Source organism: Patagioenas fasciata, chromosome 7 (genome assembly GCF_037038585.1).
Source record: "Patagioenas fasciata isolate bPatFas1 chromosome 7, bPatFas1.hap1, whole genome shotgun sequence".
NCBI lineage: Eukaryota > Metazoa > Chordata > Aves > Columbiformes > Columbidae > Patagioenas > Patagioenas fasciata.
The window spans coordinates 26,223,368-26,239,556 of NC_092526.1; the positions used below are offsets into that span (position 1 = coordinate 26,223,368).

Here is a 16,189-nt window from a genome sequence, read left to right on the forward strand (position 1 = left end):
TCCTGTGTCCCTAAAATGCGATGTTCACATCTGCCAGGCCATTCTTCCAGAATGTTAGAATGGGAGAAGATTTCTCTGACTTTACCTGAAATCTGATATCCTGTTGGTCTGGCAAAGTATATCCTTAAAAATAAGTGTTATGATCCCAATGCTTTATTAGAAGTATTTTTTGAGCAGAGAAGGCAAAAAATAGAGGAAGAAGGGGGGAAGAGGCCCTTGAGGGAGAAATTTCTCCTAATGCTGCAGTGCTACTTCTCTCCGTATCTGCAGGATTTCTGTCTAGAACCTTCCCTGATCCTGTCACCCTTACATTATCCATACAGAATTTAAGGAACTGCAAACTGACAACATGAACACTTAATAGATAGTAAGAAATCTTGAATCGTAACACAAAGCTTGTGGTTTTATTCATGTGCTATGGTAACTATCTGTTGCTAAGACTGGCACCAAATGCTTCTGCAGAATGTGTTTGTATCTCTGGTAGCTGATTTGCAAAATATGGGAATCTTATTTTATATTCTATTTCCATATTTTACACATAAGGAAATAAAGCATGAATATACCCTTTTGCTAATACAGAGATGCAAATTTAATTAATGCATGTTTGTGAAACCCATTGTGGCCTTTCCACAGAAGTCTTTTAAAGTATAGCTATCCAGTGTTGTAAATCTTTTCAGAAGAATCTTGGGTTCTCCTTAGATAAAATTTACATTTTTCTAAAGATCTCTTAAACTGTTAAACTGTTGAGACTGGAGTTAGCCTCTGATTCTGTAATGTGCAGCGTGTGTGCATACACTATTCAATCTGGGAGGTGCAATCCCAGATGCCTGGAGCAGTCCCTTGTGTTTTACAAATGCAAATGATTTCTCTTTTTTTTTTTTTTGTATCAAATATACATGCAAGCAGCAGCTGGTACATGCAGTAAAATGATTATACAGCTTGTACGATTATAGAGTGACTGTATGTATATAAACCCTGATCCGATTGTCTCTTGATAACAATGTATATAGGAAAAGAGGAGAGGGTGTTGTTTGAAAAGGAATACTTAAAAACAACAGTTGTTGTGAAATTTGCAATTGTTGTCTTCCCTGAGAATTCTTATTTGTTGAATAACACTGTTTTTGTTGTAGAGCTTTGATTGCTAGAAAGCATGGGCTATAGATGCAGACTGAGCTTCTGTTTCTGGCCCATTGCACTATATCATTGTTAGGAGTTAGCTCTGTTGCAAAATGTAACCATTACTACAAGTGAACATTCAGTTACTAAAATGAAGTATTTTCTCTGTTGTGTATTTTCTGAAGGCAGTCCTCTTTCCATTTTGTCTATAAGATTTTGTGAAATGTACATCAGAAGCAAATTAGCACTTCTAAAATTTCGTTTTCTGTTTTGAGTTGGCAGCGGCACAAAAAAATGTAATATCAACCTGCTGCATAAATAGATCTGCTTGTAAGATTTATTCCTTTGTTTGTTTCCAAAAGCATCAACAGTGTTATAATATGGATAAAAAGAATTACTAGTTGTCCCTTGGTATTCAGGTTAGCAGTTTGGGGCTCTTATTACTTGGCATCTATGTTTCACATCTGCTTTGGAGGAGAGAGGAGTGTGCCTAAAATCACATGCTATTTAACTTGGTATACACGTGTTTGTTTCTTTTCTTTTTGTTTTGTTTGTTTAAAAAAAACAAACAACAGCAAAACCAAAAAAGGCAAGTATGTATCACACTGTAATAAGAATTATGATGGCTTAAGAAATGTCAGATGTTACCCAGAGTTTCTGGTTCATTCATGTTTTGGGAATCACCTACCTTTGAGAAAGGCATCCTTTTCTCTCTCTCCAGTATTTCGAAAAGGCATTTTGAAGTAATGAGAAAGCTTATAAAGTTTTCAGTTTTAACTCTTGTAAAGCTAAGACAGGAAACACAAGTGTTTGTATTATACTGATAGAAAAGAAACATTTTTTGACGACTCCATGGTGATGTGTATTGTTTTGATTCACTGTATTTAAACTCTTCCAGCAATACAGGGGATGCGGGAGGTATTTAGGAGCCATCTCCTGTAGATATGCAGGAAGTGAGTTCTTGAAATGCCTCAGAAAGAAGAGATTTTTTTGCTTCAAGTTTAAAATAAACATGGCTCCTGCCCAATTAATGCTTTAAAACCTGAGGTCTAAATGCTCTTCCAGCACAGTGCAAAACCCTCATCCCATTCCTGAAGACCAGCCTACCACAACTGGTAGTTGAGTAAGCCAGCCTCTGGGATGAGAGAAAGCCTTGAGGCTCCATCTGCCCCTCTTACCTGCTAGGTATCTGTGGCAATGTGGGCATTGAGAGTTCATTCACTTATTTTGTGAGATACTGAGATAAGTTATTGCCATATGTGTTAAAATACAATAATAAATGAGTGAACACAAATGGAAAACTGTAGGGTCCAGGCACACAGCCACTCACTTGCTCTTTGCTCTGGCTGGGCTCTGCTTGCCTTTGGTGTCCCCAGCTGCTGTGTGAAGGCTGCCGGGATGTGCTGGGGACCTGCCGTAGGGCACCTCCAGCAGGGAGATCTTGTCCCGAGGGACCGGCAGATGGAAAGAGCCCAGCCTTCCCCAGTGCACGAGGCTGCTCTGAGACAGAGCCGGCCAACCTGGCTCATGGGCCTCACTGGTGACAAACATCTGTCCGTGCTGTTGTCCAAGAGGATTTTGTCTGTGATATTTGTCCCTTGTTTAAACATGTGTCTAGTTCTTAAATGAAAGTTTTTCAAAGGCAGGAGGTGTAAGGCAGCTGTGCCTGTGTGCAGCAATGCAAGCAGGGCAGCAGATGGGTGGTTGACAGGGCTGCTTTTCTGGTAGCTGCTAACATGCTGTAGAGTTGATAGGCTTAATTTTTGAAAGAAAATGCCCGCTTTGGCGGTTGCTTTTACCATTTTTCTGACAGTTGGTGCATGCAGCACTGACCTTGGTTGTCAAAGTCACTGCCAGCAAGTTTCTGTATCCGAAAGTAGAGACGGTGAAGTAGCCACCAGGGAAGGAGGGGGGAGAAGGGTGGGAGCGCACCCATCAAAGCCAGAGAGTTAAACAACCGGCATAGTTATTACCTCAGAACATAAGGCTTGTTGTAGTGTGACAGGTTCAGACAATATACCCTAAGTTTTTTCAAACCCTGAGAGGACAGACACGCCAAAACCCAGGAGATCTGAGCCTTGGCAGTCTCTCCTGTCACCTGAAACACGCTTGTGCGCATGGGTGCTCTGGCTGTTTGCCTTGGCCTCTCACCATGCTGGTCTTTGCTTTGCTTTTCAAAAGACGTGTTGACGTGAGCTTGTTCCCTGTCAGCAGGCCACAGGTGGAAAGAGTGAACTCTTTTCAGAGAGGAAAGAAAAAAAAAAAAAGGTTGTGAAATGTTAAGGTCTGTTAGAAAGGAGAGATGCAAACTTTCCTTGCTTAATTTGGCTGTGGCACCAAAACAAATACTGTATCAGAGCACTGTTTACTTTCAGCTCTTTGGGCTGGTTTATGTGTTTGTCTAATTAAAAACCCAAATGAAACATAGATAAATTATAGGCACATAAATCATCTACTTTCCCCTTCTTTATGAGTATTATATTTCTGAATTTGTTTTGGGCTTTGAGAGTTAATGCTGCACTACTTAATAGTGACAGGCCTTTGGTTAAACACGTCTCAGAGACAAGTTGTGGAAACATCCAGCTAATGTCAACAAGTGTAGTGTGAGCCCAGAAAGGGTTTGGACTTGTCATTTCAGTGGTTGCTGCTGCTCCATTTGGGCACCATGAGGTTCAGCAAATCCTCTGCCTTTCAGGGGGCAGCAATAGGAGGGATCATCCAAACAAGAGCCAACCTGAAGAGCCTGTGAAGTATCAGAACTGGCAAGTGACAGCTGACATAGCTGTTAAGATATTTATCTTGTGTCTGATCACCCAATACAGCTTTTCACCCCTCTCTTCAAGAAGTTTTAAATGTGTAGAAAAATGGCAACAGTTTTTGTTGTATAAATGAGATCAAATCAAGTCATTCAAAAACCTGTGCTCATTTTTTTCTGGGTGTTCTGCTGAGAAGCCTGTTATCTTCCTTGACAGAGGGCTAGTGACCCCAAAGCTTTGCTACTGACTGGTGTCTGAGCATTGCAGTTATTATTAACCTGTTTTGTTGTTTTTCCCTACAAGACATATTTGTTCAGAGGGCTGGGGATTGTTTAGGAAGTAATTGCCTGTCCTCAGATGTTTGTGCTTTCTGGGGGCGGAGGGAGGGACAACTGCTGCTATCAGAAGCTTGTTACACGCTGTAAGGAAGGACATGAAGCAGCAAGTTTTTAAAGTATTATTAATCTCTTCTGTGGTTTCAGAACGCCTCTGGGAGCCTCCCTGGATGAGCAAAGCAATCCTCTGTTGAAGGGTAAGGAAAGGCTTTACCTACTGAAATCTTTCTTGCTGGAACTGTGCTTCTGTGGATGTTCACCTGAGACCTCAGCTCTCTACCATCAGCACCAACCACAGCCTGGTTGGTGTTGCAGAGTTGTTCTGGCTGTGAAGCAGTTGTGCCTGAGAAACTGGAGGAGTGGGAAAAGATCCTGAATAAATATTCCTGGAGAGTTTAGTAAGCCCTAAAACCAGAAACCCAAAATGTGCACAATGAGGGGGTTGTAATTTCTTCTCTGAGCTGGCGAGCATTAGGCAGTCTCTGTCTCTTGTAACTCTGGTTGCCACACCTGAAAATTTTACTATCTGAGCAGAGCTGGATACTAAAGTTCAAAGTACAGTGAGAATGTGCAGGTAGTGACAAGGTGCAGAGGAATTACTGGCTGTTCCTGGAGTCTTTGCTTCAACTCAGTCTGGTACAGGGAGAGAGAGGGGAATGCCTAAGCTGGACTCAGACTCTGGATCCCCCTGGTAAGATCTTTGGAGGATAGACACATTTGTGCCTTCTGATCCTGGGTACCTCCAGTTTCCCATGTGCAGTTAATTAGCTTGTAGGTTGACTTGGGGGTGTTTCTGAGGACAAAACTAAAGCAGTGTTATAGACATTCTCTTTCAAAATAATTTTTCTATGTTCTCAAATGTAACTTCTCACTTCTTAGTGCTTTTTTAGTGTTTCAGTAATGCAGGAATTGTAAATATAGCCTGGTTATAGCGTATTGTACCAACTGAAGTGTCTTGCTAAAATCTTTAGTTAAGCTGTTGAAAAGAAGACACTGAAGCATTCTAGTTGTTGAACTGCTAACTGTACGATTTCAGGCATGCTGGTGAGAAATGGAGGAAGTTTTGAAGATGACTTATCCCTGGGAGCTGAAGGTGGGTGTGGCAGGATTACGACTTTTTTTTTTTCTAGAAAAAAGTATAGTTTAGTCATCTGATTTTTATTTTGAAAGATTGCATTTCCATTCTGATCAAAGACAGTTGTTAAAGCTGGCTAAAAAACCTGCATGAAGCACATAGAAAAATACAGGAGGATTTGCTTTTTGAGTGTATTAGACTATCACTGGTGTTAAACGTTCTTGTCTAACCCAAAGGTCAGAGGCAGCCCTGAATTTGCCTCTGCCTTCTCATTTTAATGCTCATAGTGGCAGCACAGCCTGCAGCACTCACTGAGGCTGTGAGAAGGTGGTTTCTCCTACTTGATCTTCTTGTCCGTGGGTTACTCTTTGCAGCTGTGCATGCCCCACTTCCCCTGAATCCCTTGGAACTGGCATGTGCAAGCTTTTGAAAGGAGAAATGAAATTCTGTCGGCCAAGAGGCAAACCCATTAAGGGCTAAGTGCTTTTAAAAATGAAAAGCACCAAAGCTAAGTAAGTACTTTGGATCAGCCATGATATACACTTAGCTGTCACTAGCTGCTTGCCTTTCTCTTTTACTTTCAAAGGGGAAGGAGATGTGTGTCTGTTCATGGTGGACTTTTTTGCTAGAAAAACTTCTCTGTTGATCATGGGTTAGAGGTGTCCATAAACGAACCAAAGCACTGTGGACCGTATTCTAACAGCAGCATCGTGAAATAAAATAGCAAAAAACAGTCTCACAAAGGGAGCTCTGGCGTTATCTGCAGGATAGGGAATATAAGACAATGTCTTTGTCAAAAAAATAAAAAGGTAAAGCCACTCCCCCCCTTTAGCTTTTAATGTTTTTCAAACTACAGTTTTTGCAATAGTATCAGAACTTGTATAGTAGACAGCCCTTTTTTCCCACAGCAGTATTAGCAGTGGTGTCAAAGTAGTAGGACAGGGTCTGGAGGAAGGAAATATCTTTAGTTTGTAAAGTTTCAAGACTTCTAAGGAAAACAGTTGATCTGATAATTACCTTGATCTGATAATGATGGAGATGCAGTAAGTGAGTCCCTTATTGCAATAGATTAAATAGGATTAAATTTTCTTTTTGACAGTCTTTTCTGCCTGTTAGATTGCCTGCAGTACAAGGATTTCATAGAAAAAGTTTTAACAATAATCCCAGCTCGGAGCATATGGAAAATAAGACAAGAGTCAGTACATTTTAAAACATCATGTCACTTTTTCTTTTCAGTGTTTTCCCCTTATCATTCCCAAGGATTTCTGTTTTTTATGAGCCTTTAGCATGATTTAAGCAGAAGGTTGTTTCTCCCCTTTACAGATGACAAAGAATCCTAGAATCCCTAGTTGATTTTCCTGGGTAAAGATGCGGGTGTTTCTGCAGGGCTTTGTTTCCCCATCTGAGAACAAGGGGACAACAAAGCTGGTTGGCACAGGGCCGCGTACCCTGCCAGACAGACGGCCCCGCTGAGGCTGGTGTGAATGCCTGCCCTTGTGCATCCATCGCTGCCCGAGTCCAGAAACAAGCCAGAGCCCTGTGCAAATGGCACAGAGGGCATGGGGCCCTGTAACCCCAGACCCTACTGAGCTCTTGAAGTCCATGGTTTAGCTGTTCACACCAGTCACCAGCTAATCCATATAGGTAGGCTTACCTTCATGTTATAGGCAAGAATATTAAAAAAAAAACCACAAAAACAAAACAGAAAAGGTGTGGTATCCGTGTTTTGTGTAAGTTTCTTTGTGATGCCTCTGAAAATAAGGGGGAGGTGGTGAGGTTGCCATGTTTACTCTCTGTTGGTGACTGTGCCCCCTGGCACAGCAAGTTGAGATGCAGGTTTTTTTCCTGGCAGCATTTGACACCATTCTGCTCTTTTCGTAGCTGATTCTGAGGGCTGCTACAGCGTATGCACACTCCATGTCTGTCTCCTGGGGCAAGTTTGTTAATGTTGAGTCGCCTCTTTGGAGATTCCATAATTTAAGGCTGGTGCCCAACTCTCTAGCTTGACAGGGTGTTGATTTTCTGAAAGAATAATGCTGCCTGCGGTGTTCCTGTATGGAGCTGGGCCGATCCACCTGCCTTTCGTATGTGGTTTACTTTATCTATGAGAGCAATCCTCCCATGCCCGCTACTCCTCCTCCCCTTCCCGCCCAAGAACAGCCCTGCAGCCGGTAATTGCTTCTTCAATTGCAAAGCAATAAATGGTTTATATAACAATTACTAGCTTACCACATGTAAGATTTCAAGTTAATATGATTAGTGACAGTATGTAAGCACGTGTCCATGTGAGATTTTTAGCTTAAACAGAGCCTGAATAAACCAGATTGTCTTCATATCAGCTGTGTACTAGAAACACTCGACAATCACATTTATGTGGGAAGAGAAAAACATGGCTTACGTGGGGGTTTTGGTAAATGTGCTCACTGCCTGCTTCTTCATACCTGTCGTGGAACGTGTTAATCCTGAAGAGATCTGTGTGTAATTTCTTCCTGTTTCTCTACAGCTAATCATCTACGGAGTGATACACAAATGGAAACAAGGTAAACTTATTTTTTTATTATTTTTTACTTCAAACAAATATTGATACTGAAGTGCAGGAGGAAGAGGGAGCAATGGAAGTTGTGGAGGCTACATCAGAGCTAAAGCTCTTCTGGTCATGTCACTTTATGTGAGAGGGAAAGAGAAGACTTAGATAGCACAGAAACAGTCATTACGAAATGCAGAAAAAAACCAGATTTTTATTCTTCCAGCAGACCTGATGTAGATTTTGGGGTAGCAGGAGGAGAATGGAGAAATGCCAAATCTGAGTAACTAGTGTGATTTACCTTCTTTGCCTTACTGATGGGTTGCTACTTCAGAAATTTCAAGGAAAAAATAGTTTTACTTCTCAGACCAGATATCCTTTGGGAGTGGGAAGAAAAGACTGAGAGTACTTGCTTTACAGGGAGAGCTTCTAAATGAAATGTGCTGTGACTAAAACCCCTGTTGAGACTTCAGCAAGTGCCAGCACAGCCCATGTGGGCAGCGTCCTCGCTACTCCTTCTGAGCCAGGCTCCACAAATGTGCTTTTAGCTGAATCCACTGTCATCTTTGGTTTTTCGGTGGTTGTTCTGTTGTGTGTGTGTCTTAGGATTTGTACAGTAAAATTCACCCTGGGAAAGTTTGTCCCACAGAGAGATTGTCAGTAACAGTACGTTTGAGACTGAGGTACCACCTAATGCTGAGGAGGCTTCTCCAGACTCCGGGAGGAAATAGTTTGGGATTGGGAAAGAAACCGGCCAGCAGTCTTGATTGGAGCTCATCTTGCTCCATTTCCTCCCCCCTGGAACCTCTTCAGCTTCCCTGGCTGCTGCTGGGATAGCTCACAGCTTTGCGCGGGTGGCAGTCAAGGGTGAGGGGGAGCTGGGTACCTGAGGCATGGAGGGGTGGTCCTGCCATGGAGAGGTGGTCCTGCTAGAGGAGGCAGTGGCATGGGGAAGTGCAGGGAAAGGCAGGACAGGGCAGCTCAGCAGAGGCTGGGCTTCCTTGCTGGAAGAGGGTGGGATCGGGGAGGGTGGGGCAGCAAGGGGAGATCAGGGGTTTGTTTATTCAGCTTGCATTTGCCTTCAAATTCTTACCGTCTATGTACATTTTTACTGAGGCGTCCCAGGGTTCACTTTTGTTATTGTATTTCAATAAATGACATGGCTAATATAAACCAGATAACACTGAAAGGGAAAAGAGAAATTCAGCAGCGCTGGAGGCTTAGCTCTCCCCCGAGACAGAGACTCGAGTCCCTGAGCAAAAGGAGTTTATCGCAGGGGTCTCCTCTGTTTGTGTTGACAGCAATGGTGTGCTGGCGAAGGAGAGGAGGCTGCAGTTCCACCAGAAGGGGAGAAGTATGAACTCCTCCGGGTCTGGAAAAAGCAGTGCGACTGTTTCAAGGTAAGAGAGTCCTATGCTTTGAAGGTCATGGCGCAGTTGAGTGGAATTTGGCCGTGTTTTGCTGGCAAAACTTACTTCTTCTGTTCCTCAGTTAAATGGACTTGGCTTGATTTATGTGCATTGTTGCATTAAGTAGCCGAGAAGGGAATTTTCATTTGCTCGCTTGAAAAACTGCTATTTGGTTTTAGTTGTGGTTTGCAGTAAATACTAACAAATGGTTCCAAATGTTAGAAACATTTGAGATTTTAATGACATTTTAAAATTGGAGCTCTGCAGAGTAAGGGCTGACTTTATAAATTAAAGGATTGGATCTGAGATGTCTCTGAGCTGATGTCTCTGGTGATGTGAACCAAAACTTCAGATGCAGAGATCTCCACAATTATTTCCTAGAGTAGACTGAGCTGTAGGAGTCAAAAGTTCAATAGACCAAGCTGGCTACTGGGCTGAATTAGCAGTTGTACAGAAGGGACTGGGTAGAGACAAGTAGATCGTAAACATATTTTCATTTGTTTAGTGTTTCTGAATTACTGGAGCTTTATGAGGAAGATCCTGAAGAAGTACTCTATAACCTCGGATTTGGAAGAGATGAACCTGATATTGCTTCAAAAATTCCAGCAAGATTTTTTAATTCATCATCATTTGCCAGAGGGATAGATATCAAAGTATTTTTGAACGCCCAAATACAGCGCATGGAAGTGGAAAATCCAAATTTTGCTTTAACAAGTAAGTATGTTTTTGAAGCAAAGTTCATTTTTAAGTTCTGGAACTATGTAAGCAGCCTCAAAAGAACGTGTGTATCTAGTGTTATGGCAAAACCCCTTTACAGTCTAAAGGCCAAATTCCATCCAGCATCCATAATAAAACTCTTTTTTGGTCTTAAATATGGCAAGAGGGGACCATCAGTGTTGTACACCTTGGGTTGAGGGGAGAGGATTTATAGTGGGGGAGGGAAATGAAAGGCAATCCCATAAAATTTATTGGTTCCTGGTTTGTATCATTCCTGCTTCTTGCTTCTAAGCTTGTCTTCTGATGTAGCTTTAGAGCACTGAAACAAATAGCAATATCTGTCTTTTTCTTGTGTTCTTCAGTGTCTGGGTGGGATTTTTGAAATGTGTCAGCAGCGACCTACTTCTGTAGTCATGGAAATCTGGGCCAGTATTTCTATTGGCTTGGACAGGAGCTTTGTTAGGTCAGTAATGAGTGCTGCTGAAATGAGGGCATAGCTGAAATGTCCTCCTGTACTTGTAGATGGTGAGAGTGAGGCGTGTAACCCTTTTCTTCCTAGCACCTTGTATATTAACTTGCACTCATGTAGCTGTGTCCCTTTTTCACTTTGTGAAAGCTTTCTTTGCTGTTCTTCTTGCAGCTAACACTCTTGCAAAGTTTTTTTCCATTTTTTTCATACTGTGTGGTATCACTTATGTTCTAGGACTAGGCAGTGTTCAGTCAACCTTTGGGACCCTTGATACAAGTAGGAGGAGATGTAGGGTTGGGCAGAGGTTATGATGAAAAGTCCCCCTTCAGGTATGAAGAAAGAGCTGTCTCTGAGAATGCACACCATGGTGTAGAGATGGATCGACAGGTCCTCATAAACGCTGCCTTATGTTTTTTTTCTTGTGCAGGTCGTTTTCGTCAAATTGAAGTGCTTACTACTGTGGCCAATGCTTTTTCTTCTTTGTACTCTCAAGTCTCTGGGACCCCTTTGCAGAAAATCGGTAGTATGAATTCAGTGTCTTCCAGCAAAGAGGCATCCAGCCCTCCCCCTTTAAATCGCAGCAACACAGCCAGTCGGCTGATGAAGACCTTGTCTAAGCTCAATCTGTGCGGCACACAGCAAGCTGATGGTAGTGGCTGCTCAACTCCTTCACCTGTTGAAAAAGGGAAAAGTCCAGCTGAACCAGGGAATGAGGACAATGATGTTAAAAATGAATCTAAATTACCAAAATACTCTAAAAAGAAAGACTCTTCCTCTTTTTTGGCTACTGTAAAAGAGGAGATAGCCAGTAGTCAGACAAATGCTGTGGACACACATAAACCTGCAAACCTTCCTGCTGGGACTGATGACAAGCAAGAGGGTACTGTGCCTCCAGCAGATGTGCCAAGCAGCAGGTTGGCAAGCGCCCAAGATAGACCATATGAAGAATCCGGTCTTTTGGACTCGCCAAGCCTCAGCAGCAGTTCCAGTACATCCAACAGCAGCTCCTCGACGCAAAGGCTGCCCACGGCATCACCAAATAGAGACCCCTGCGCTCTGCTTGCAAACCCGTCCATAATGAACCTAATGCTGCAGCAGAAGGACTCCTTTGAGATGGAAGAGGTAGGTGGAGATAGATGGCTTTGTTTTTGCATACAGTTTACATAACTTGCTGGCTGCCAGCAGAGGAATGTTCTTTCCTGTGTAGCTGACAGTGTTTTCTCCAGGAATACTTGGAATTCTCTGAGTGATAGGACAGTTGTCACTCTCTCTCGGTAGGCTGCTCTAATTGACCCTTTTAACAAAATAATTTTGTGTTGCTGCTGTTCCTGAGAGTCAGCAAGAAAGTTCTCATTCTTTTTTTCGTCGAGCTCAGGTAATTGCAATCATTGGCAAAACTACTAAGAACTTTTCCTGTGGAAATAGATCTGCCTTTGCCTTTATATATATAAGAACATTTTTACTCTGCTTGAATTGCTAACTGGAAATCTTTCTTTTTGTTGCCTAGAAGTAAATTTAGTTTATCATTTTATATGAAGGATAAATGTGTGGATGGAGCAAGAATGTTGTTGCATGAAAGGGAAAGGGGCCGTCAAGTAAGGTGAGGTGCTTATTTTGTGCAACTTTTAGTTTTGATGGCAATCTACAATATGTTGATTTGTTTGTTGTCTGGAAATTAGCACACTGAAAGTTGCTGTTTGATGTGCCTTTGGTTGTGGCTTAGTTACATATTCTATGCTAGCTGCCTTTTAATATCTTTATAAATGCATGTATCCATTTTTTGACTGATAATTGTCATAAAGGGGTTTTAATTCCCAGGCTCCTGTAAGTTTTTTGTTTAATAGGCTAGTAAGAATGCAATTTTTGAGCATAGATTCACACCTTGAATTCTGTGGTCTGCCTTAAATTAAATCAGCAGGTATTTAGGTGGGCATGTTCTGAAGCGGCCGTTGTTAGCAATTCAGCAGTTATCTTCTTCTGTCTATGTGAAACAGACATGTAAGATGAAGTATTGTGATTTAATTGGTGAAATGAGTGAAGGAAGTAAGGGAATAGAAACCCCCCTGAGTTCTACAGTGAAGGAGGAAATGATGATTTAGTAGGTGCCATGTCTAGTGTCATATTTGCATTACAGGCTTTTGAGGCTCCTCTAGATTAACTAATGTTGGAGCTGAAGGAACTCATTAAGTAGAAAGAGGTAATCCAGCCTCTCGTAGTTCCTGCCACTTGTTTGTGCCTGTGTATCATCACCCACATCTTGTGTGGCCATCTTCTGAATCGGAACAAAGGACTGGTCCAGTTGAGAGGGGAGAAAGAAACCCAGTGTATTTTGATGTATTTATTTTTCCTGGCTTAGTTTTCAACTGGATAATTTTCGTGATCCAGTTTGTTGTGTAGCTGCACAGATGTTCTCATTGACACAATGGGAGAGGTCTGAATGCCAACGCATTTTGCTATATTCTTGATAGCTGGGCTGCTTTCATGTATCCCAGAGGAGAAACCCATTTTTTGGTACCCTTGGGCCAAATCAAAACAACTAATTAAAAAAAAGGAATGAAATTTTCCTTCAGAGTAAGTTGGACCGTAAAGGGTTATGACATGAGGAAGACTTGGTGAATTCTGCACAAGCCAAATGCAATGGGTTTGTGAAGTTTTGGTTCACACACTTTGCAATGATGCCAGTGCATAAACACAGCTGTTTTGGCAAGACCAGATGTGATCTGGTAGGAGATTGTGGTGAATCTTTGTTTATGTAATATAATACATACATATCAACTGCCGTCAGATCCCTGGGAGGGAGGGATTTGGTTTTGTTGAAGAAACTTTAGAACAATACCTGGCAGTGTGATTTTATTTGTGTGCGTCTCTAAGGAGGGTTTAATGAACTGTATTAGAAACAGTGCTACTAACTCCTCCCCTCATTTTCCCAGCTTGGCTTGGAGTACATTCATTGACATAAGAAAGATGACAGATGTTTCAGGAAGCTCTTTCCACGTTTACAAATGCCTTGGAGGTCTAGGCGCCCTTCGGAAGCCTGTGGCTGTGGAGATAGCTAATGTGGAGTGAGTCAGGGCAGGATTTCCCCCAAACACTGCTCCCAAGCCGGCCAGTTACAATCTCGAAGGTCATTTACCAGCATCAGTGTTGGCCGAAGGGATGGGTACAGAGTGAGGAGCCCTGCGTGCTGGCCGAGCTGTGGCCAGGATGTGTGTGCCAGCCAAGGACAGGAGGTGGGGGGGATTTAGGTGAGAAGAGGCTTTGCTCTTGGGAGGCTGAAAATTCAGCCATCAGAAACTGAGAGGATTGAGAGGATCAAGACACCTTTCCTGGAAGGCCAGTCTGTCCAAAAGGCCTGTAAGATTACTTACTGTTCTTTATTTTTCTATTATTGTTTTAAAAGGTGCTTTTCCTAGACATAAATGGTGAGCCCCTTCTATGCTTCCCTGCATTTGGACAAAATAAGCATTTACCCCTTTGGTACAGCCTTTTTCTCTTGATTTATCGTGCAGGGGTAACGCTGTTCACTTATTAAAGGTGAAAAATTCAGGCCAAGTACCTCTCAAAACTCTTCTAATTAAGAAAATGCACTTTGGTAGCTGCTCTGCACACAGTATCCACGCAAATATAGTTTCTTCTTTAGCCAAATACTAATTTGGGCTTAAAACCATCAGTATCTTGGTTTTGCATTTTCAAGTTGAGCAAAACTGGAGATGAAAATTTCATTGCTTGGTAATTTTGAAATTAGGCAGGCAGCCCATTAGGGGGAAGGACTGAGAGGTATTTGGGTTGGGGTTTTAGTGCATGTAGACTTGCATGTGAACCATGAGGATTTTTTCTGCAGCACACAAGAGAGAACATATTCTAGCTTCTGAACTGAACAAAGGCCTCCCTGTTGAGATTTTAGATGTATTCTTTTCATTGTTTGAATGGTTGTCTGAGAACTGCTTTCTTAATAAGGCTGTGTTTCACAAAGTGATTAAGTAATAGGATTAATTTTCATGTAGTTTTAAGTTTCCCAGTTGAAATCTGCATAGCTCCGAATATATTATCTTCCTTTTTCATACTGACGGACACAAGAAGTGTTTCCATGAGTGGTGGTGTGCTGAAGTCTGGAGTAGGGTCCGGATCATTCCAGAGGATTGATGGCTTGTGGGAAATACTTGGTAGGGCAGTAGATGACAACTCTTACGTGCTGACTTCTTGATATATTTTTCTAAGTGTATTTTGCTTTTTCTTCAAATTCAAGTGAGAGGCCAAGAGTGCTGAACAGAAGAGACAGTAGTAGTGTGAAGGTGGTCAAAGGTATTTTCACACGTTTCAGTCTTTGATCAAAAGGAAACTGAGAACTCTTAGTAGTGTCACAGGATGCGATTTCCTGGTCTTTTTGCATTATCAATGTAACTGAAGGGAAGCCCCATGCTGTGAGAGAGAGGTGCTGTCCTAAGGATCCCAGTTGTCATGCAGAGGCATTGCTGAGTACCTGAGAAATAGTGCTTTGATTCAAGGAGGTACGATTTACTCCCTTAGTCATTACAGGTTGTCAGACTGGAGAGAAAAAAACAAACCAAACAAAAAACCACAACCAACCAAACCAAACAAAACCCCCAAAAAACCCCCTCAAACAAACCCTTCCTGCACGTGCAGTGTATATAGCTTGGGCATTCTTGAGCACGGGAACATACGCCAGTTGTCCTGACAAAATATTCATCTCCTCTTCTGATAGATCCAGAGCACAGAGGGGGATCTGCCGCACGTTCCAGCTTCTCAGCAGCTGGCAGTGACCAAGTCAAGGAAAGGTGAGTAGACTTCAACTCTTGGGAGACAGCAGTCTGCTGAGTGTCCTTCTCTCTCTGAAATGCTCGTTCAGATATTTAAAACTTCTAAATTTTCTTTTCTCTTCATAAATAAAAAAGATTTTCAGCTAAATCACAGAACATTACTGCGAAGTGGCAACCAAATTACAGGGAAGGCAACAGCCCTATAACCTCACAGGCTGTTTTCACTTTTGTACAACTGATGATAGCTCAGAGGAACTGAAATGTTAATTCAGATTGCATGGGATTTTCTTTCTCTGGCAGATCTTGTAATTTAAGATACCCATTTAAACTAAAATTATATTGTTTTAAACCTAAATTGCATGATACATCCAGCTTTTTCCTATGAGCTACTGCTCCGCCTGAAAGCCGGCTGCACAGAAGACGAGTCTCTCACACCCACATGGAAGCTGTGGTCCTGCACATGGCAAACTGTGCACTGGCTCTTGTAGCTCAGTTTGTGCTCTCATCTCAAGTTCTTATTTATGTATTTTATGGCTTGGGACTGGGACAAAACTGATCTTTAAGTTCATTTTGTGAATTGTTATGTGCCCACCGTTGGCAAGTGAAGTCTGTTCTTCAGCTGTTACGTGTAATTAAAGAAGAAATAGAGCTTGTTGCACTTAGTGAGAAGCTTAGCTGTGATGCAGTTTCCTGGTGAAACATGACTAGCACCTCTAGATACTAATGAGAGGCAGTAACACTTGTCTTAAGAAGCAGAGATCATCTTCTTTGCTTTTTCACAAATGAACTGACAGTCCTGTGAACTGTCAGCTGAATTGCATTAACATGGCTGAGAATGCTGTGGCTTAAGCTCTGAAAGTTAGTGTCTGGTTATTAGGACAGCTGATGCTAACTAGTTCAGCAGCTTTTTGCACAAGACAGCATTGCACTCACTAGTCTTCCTCTGTTACAAACACAGGCCACCAGGAAGGACCGCCAGAAACTGCATCTCTGACTGGTCCCAGCGTTTC

The 16,189-nt window shown here is 42.2% G+C and overlaps 1 protein-coding gene across 3 annotated transcripts in view; it reads left to right on the forward strand.

Annotated features, from left to right (window-relative positions):
- ITPRID2 (ITPR interacting domain containing 2) overlaps window positions 1–16,189 on the forward strand; it is a 42,187-nt gene that overhangs the window by 2,042 nt on the left and 23,956 nt on the right. For all 3 annotated transcript variants that reach the window (XM_065840776.2, XM_071811161.1, XM_065840777.2), the window contains exons 4-10: window positions 4,355–4,404; window positions 5,244–5,300; window positions 7,786–7,822; window positions 9,108–9,206; window positions 9,721–9,929; window positions 10,829–11,523; window positions 15,125–15,197. In XM_065840776.2, coding sequence (XP_065696848.1) covers window positions 4,355–4,404; window positions 5,244–5,300; window positions 7,786–7,822; window positions 9,108–9,206; window positions 9,721–9,929; window positions 10,829–11,523; window positions 15,125–15,197 — 1,220 coding nt within the window. The remainder of the gene's footprint in view (window positions 1–4,354; window positions 4,405–5,243; window positions 5,301–7,785; window positions 7,823–9,107; window positions 9,207–9,720; window positions 9,930–10,828; window positions 11,524–15,124; window positions 15,198–16,189) is intronic.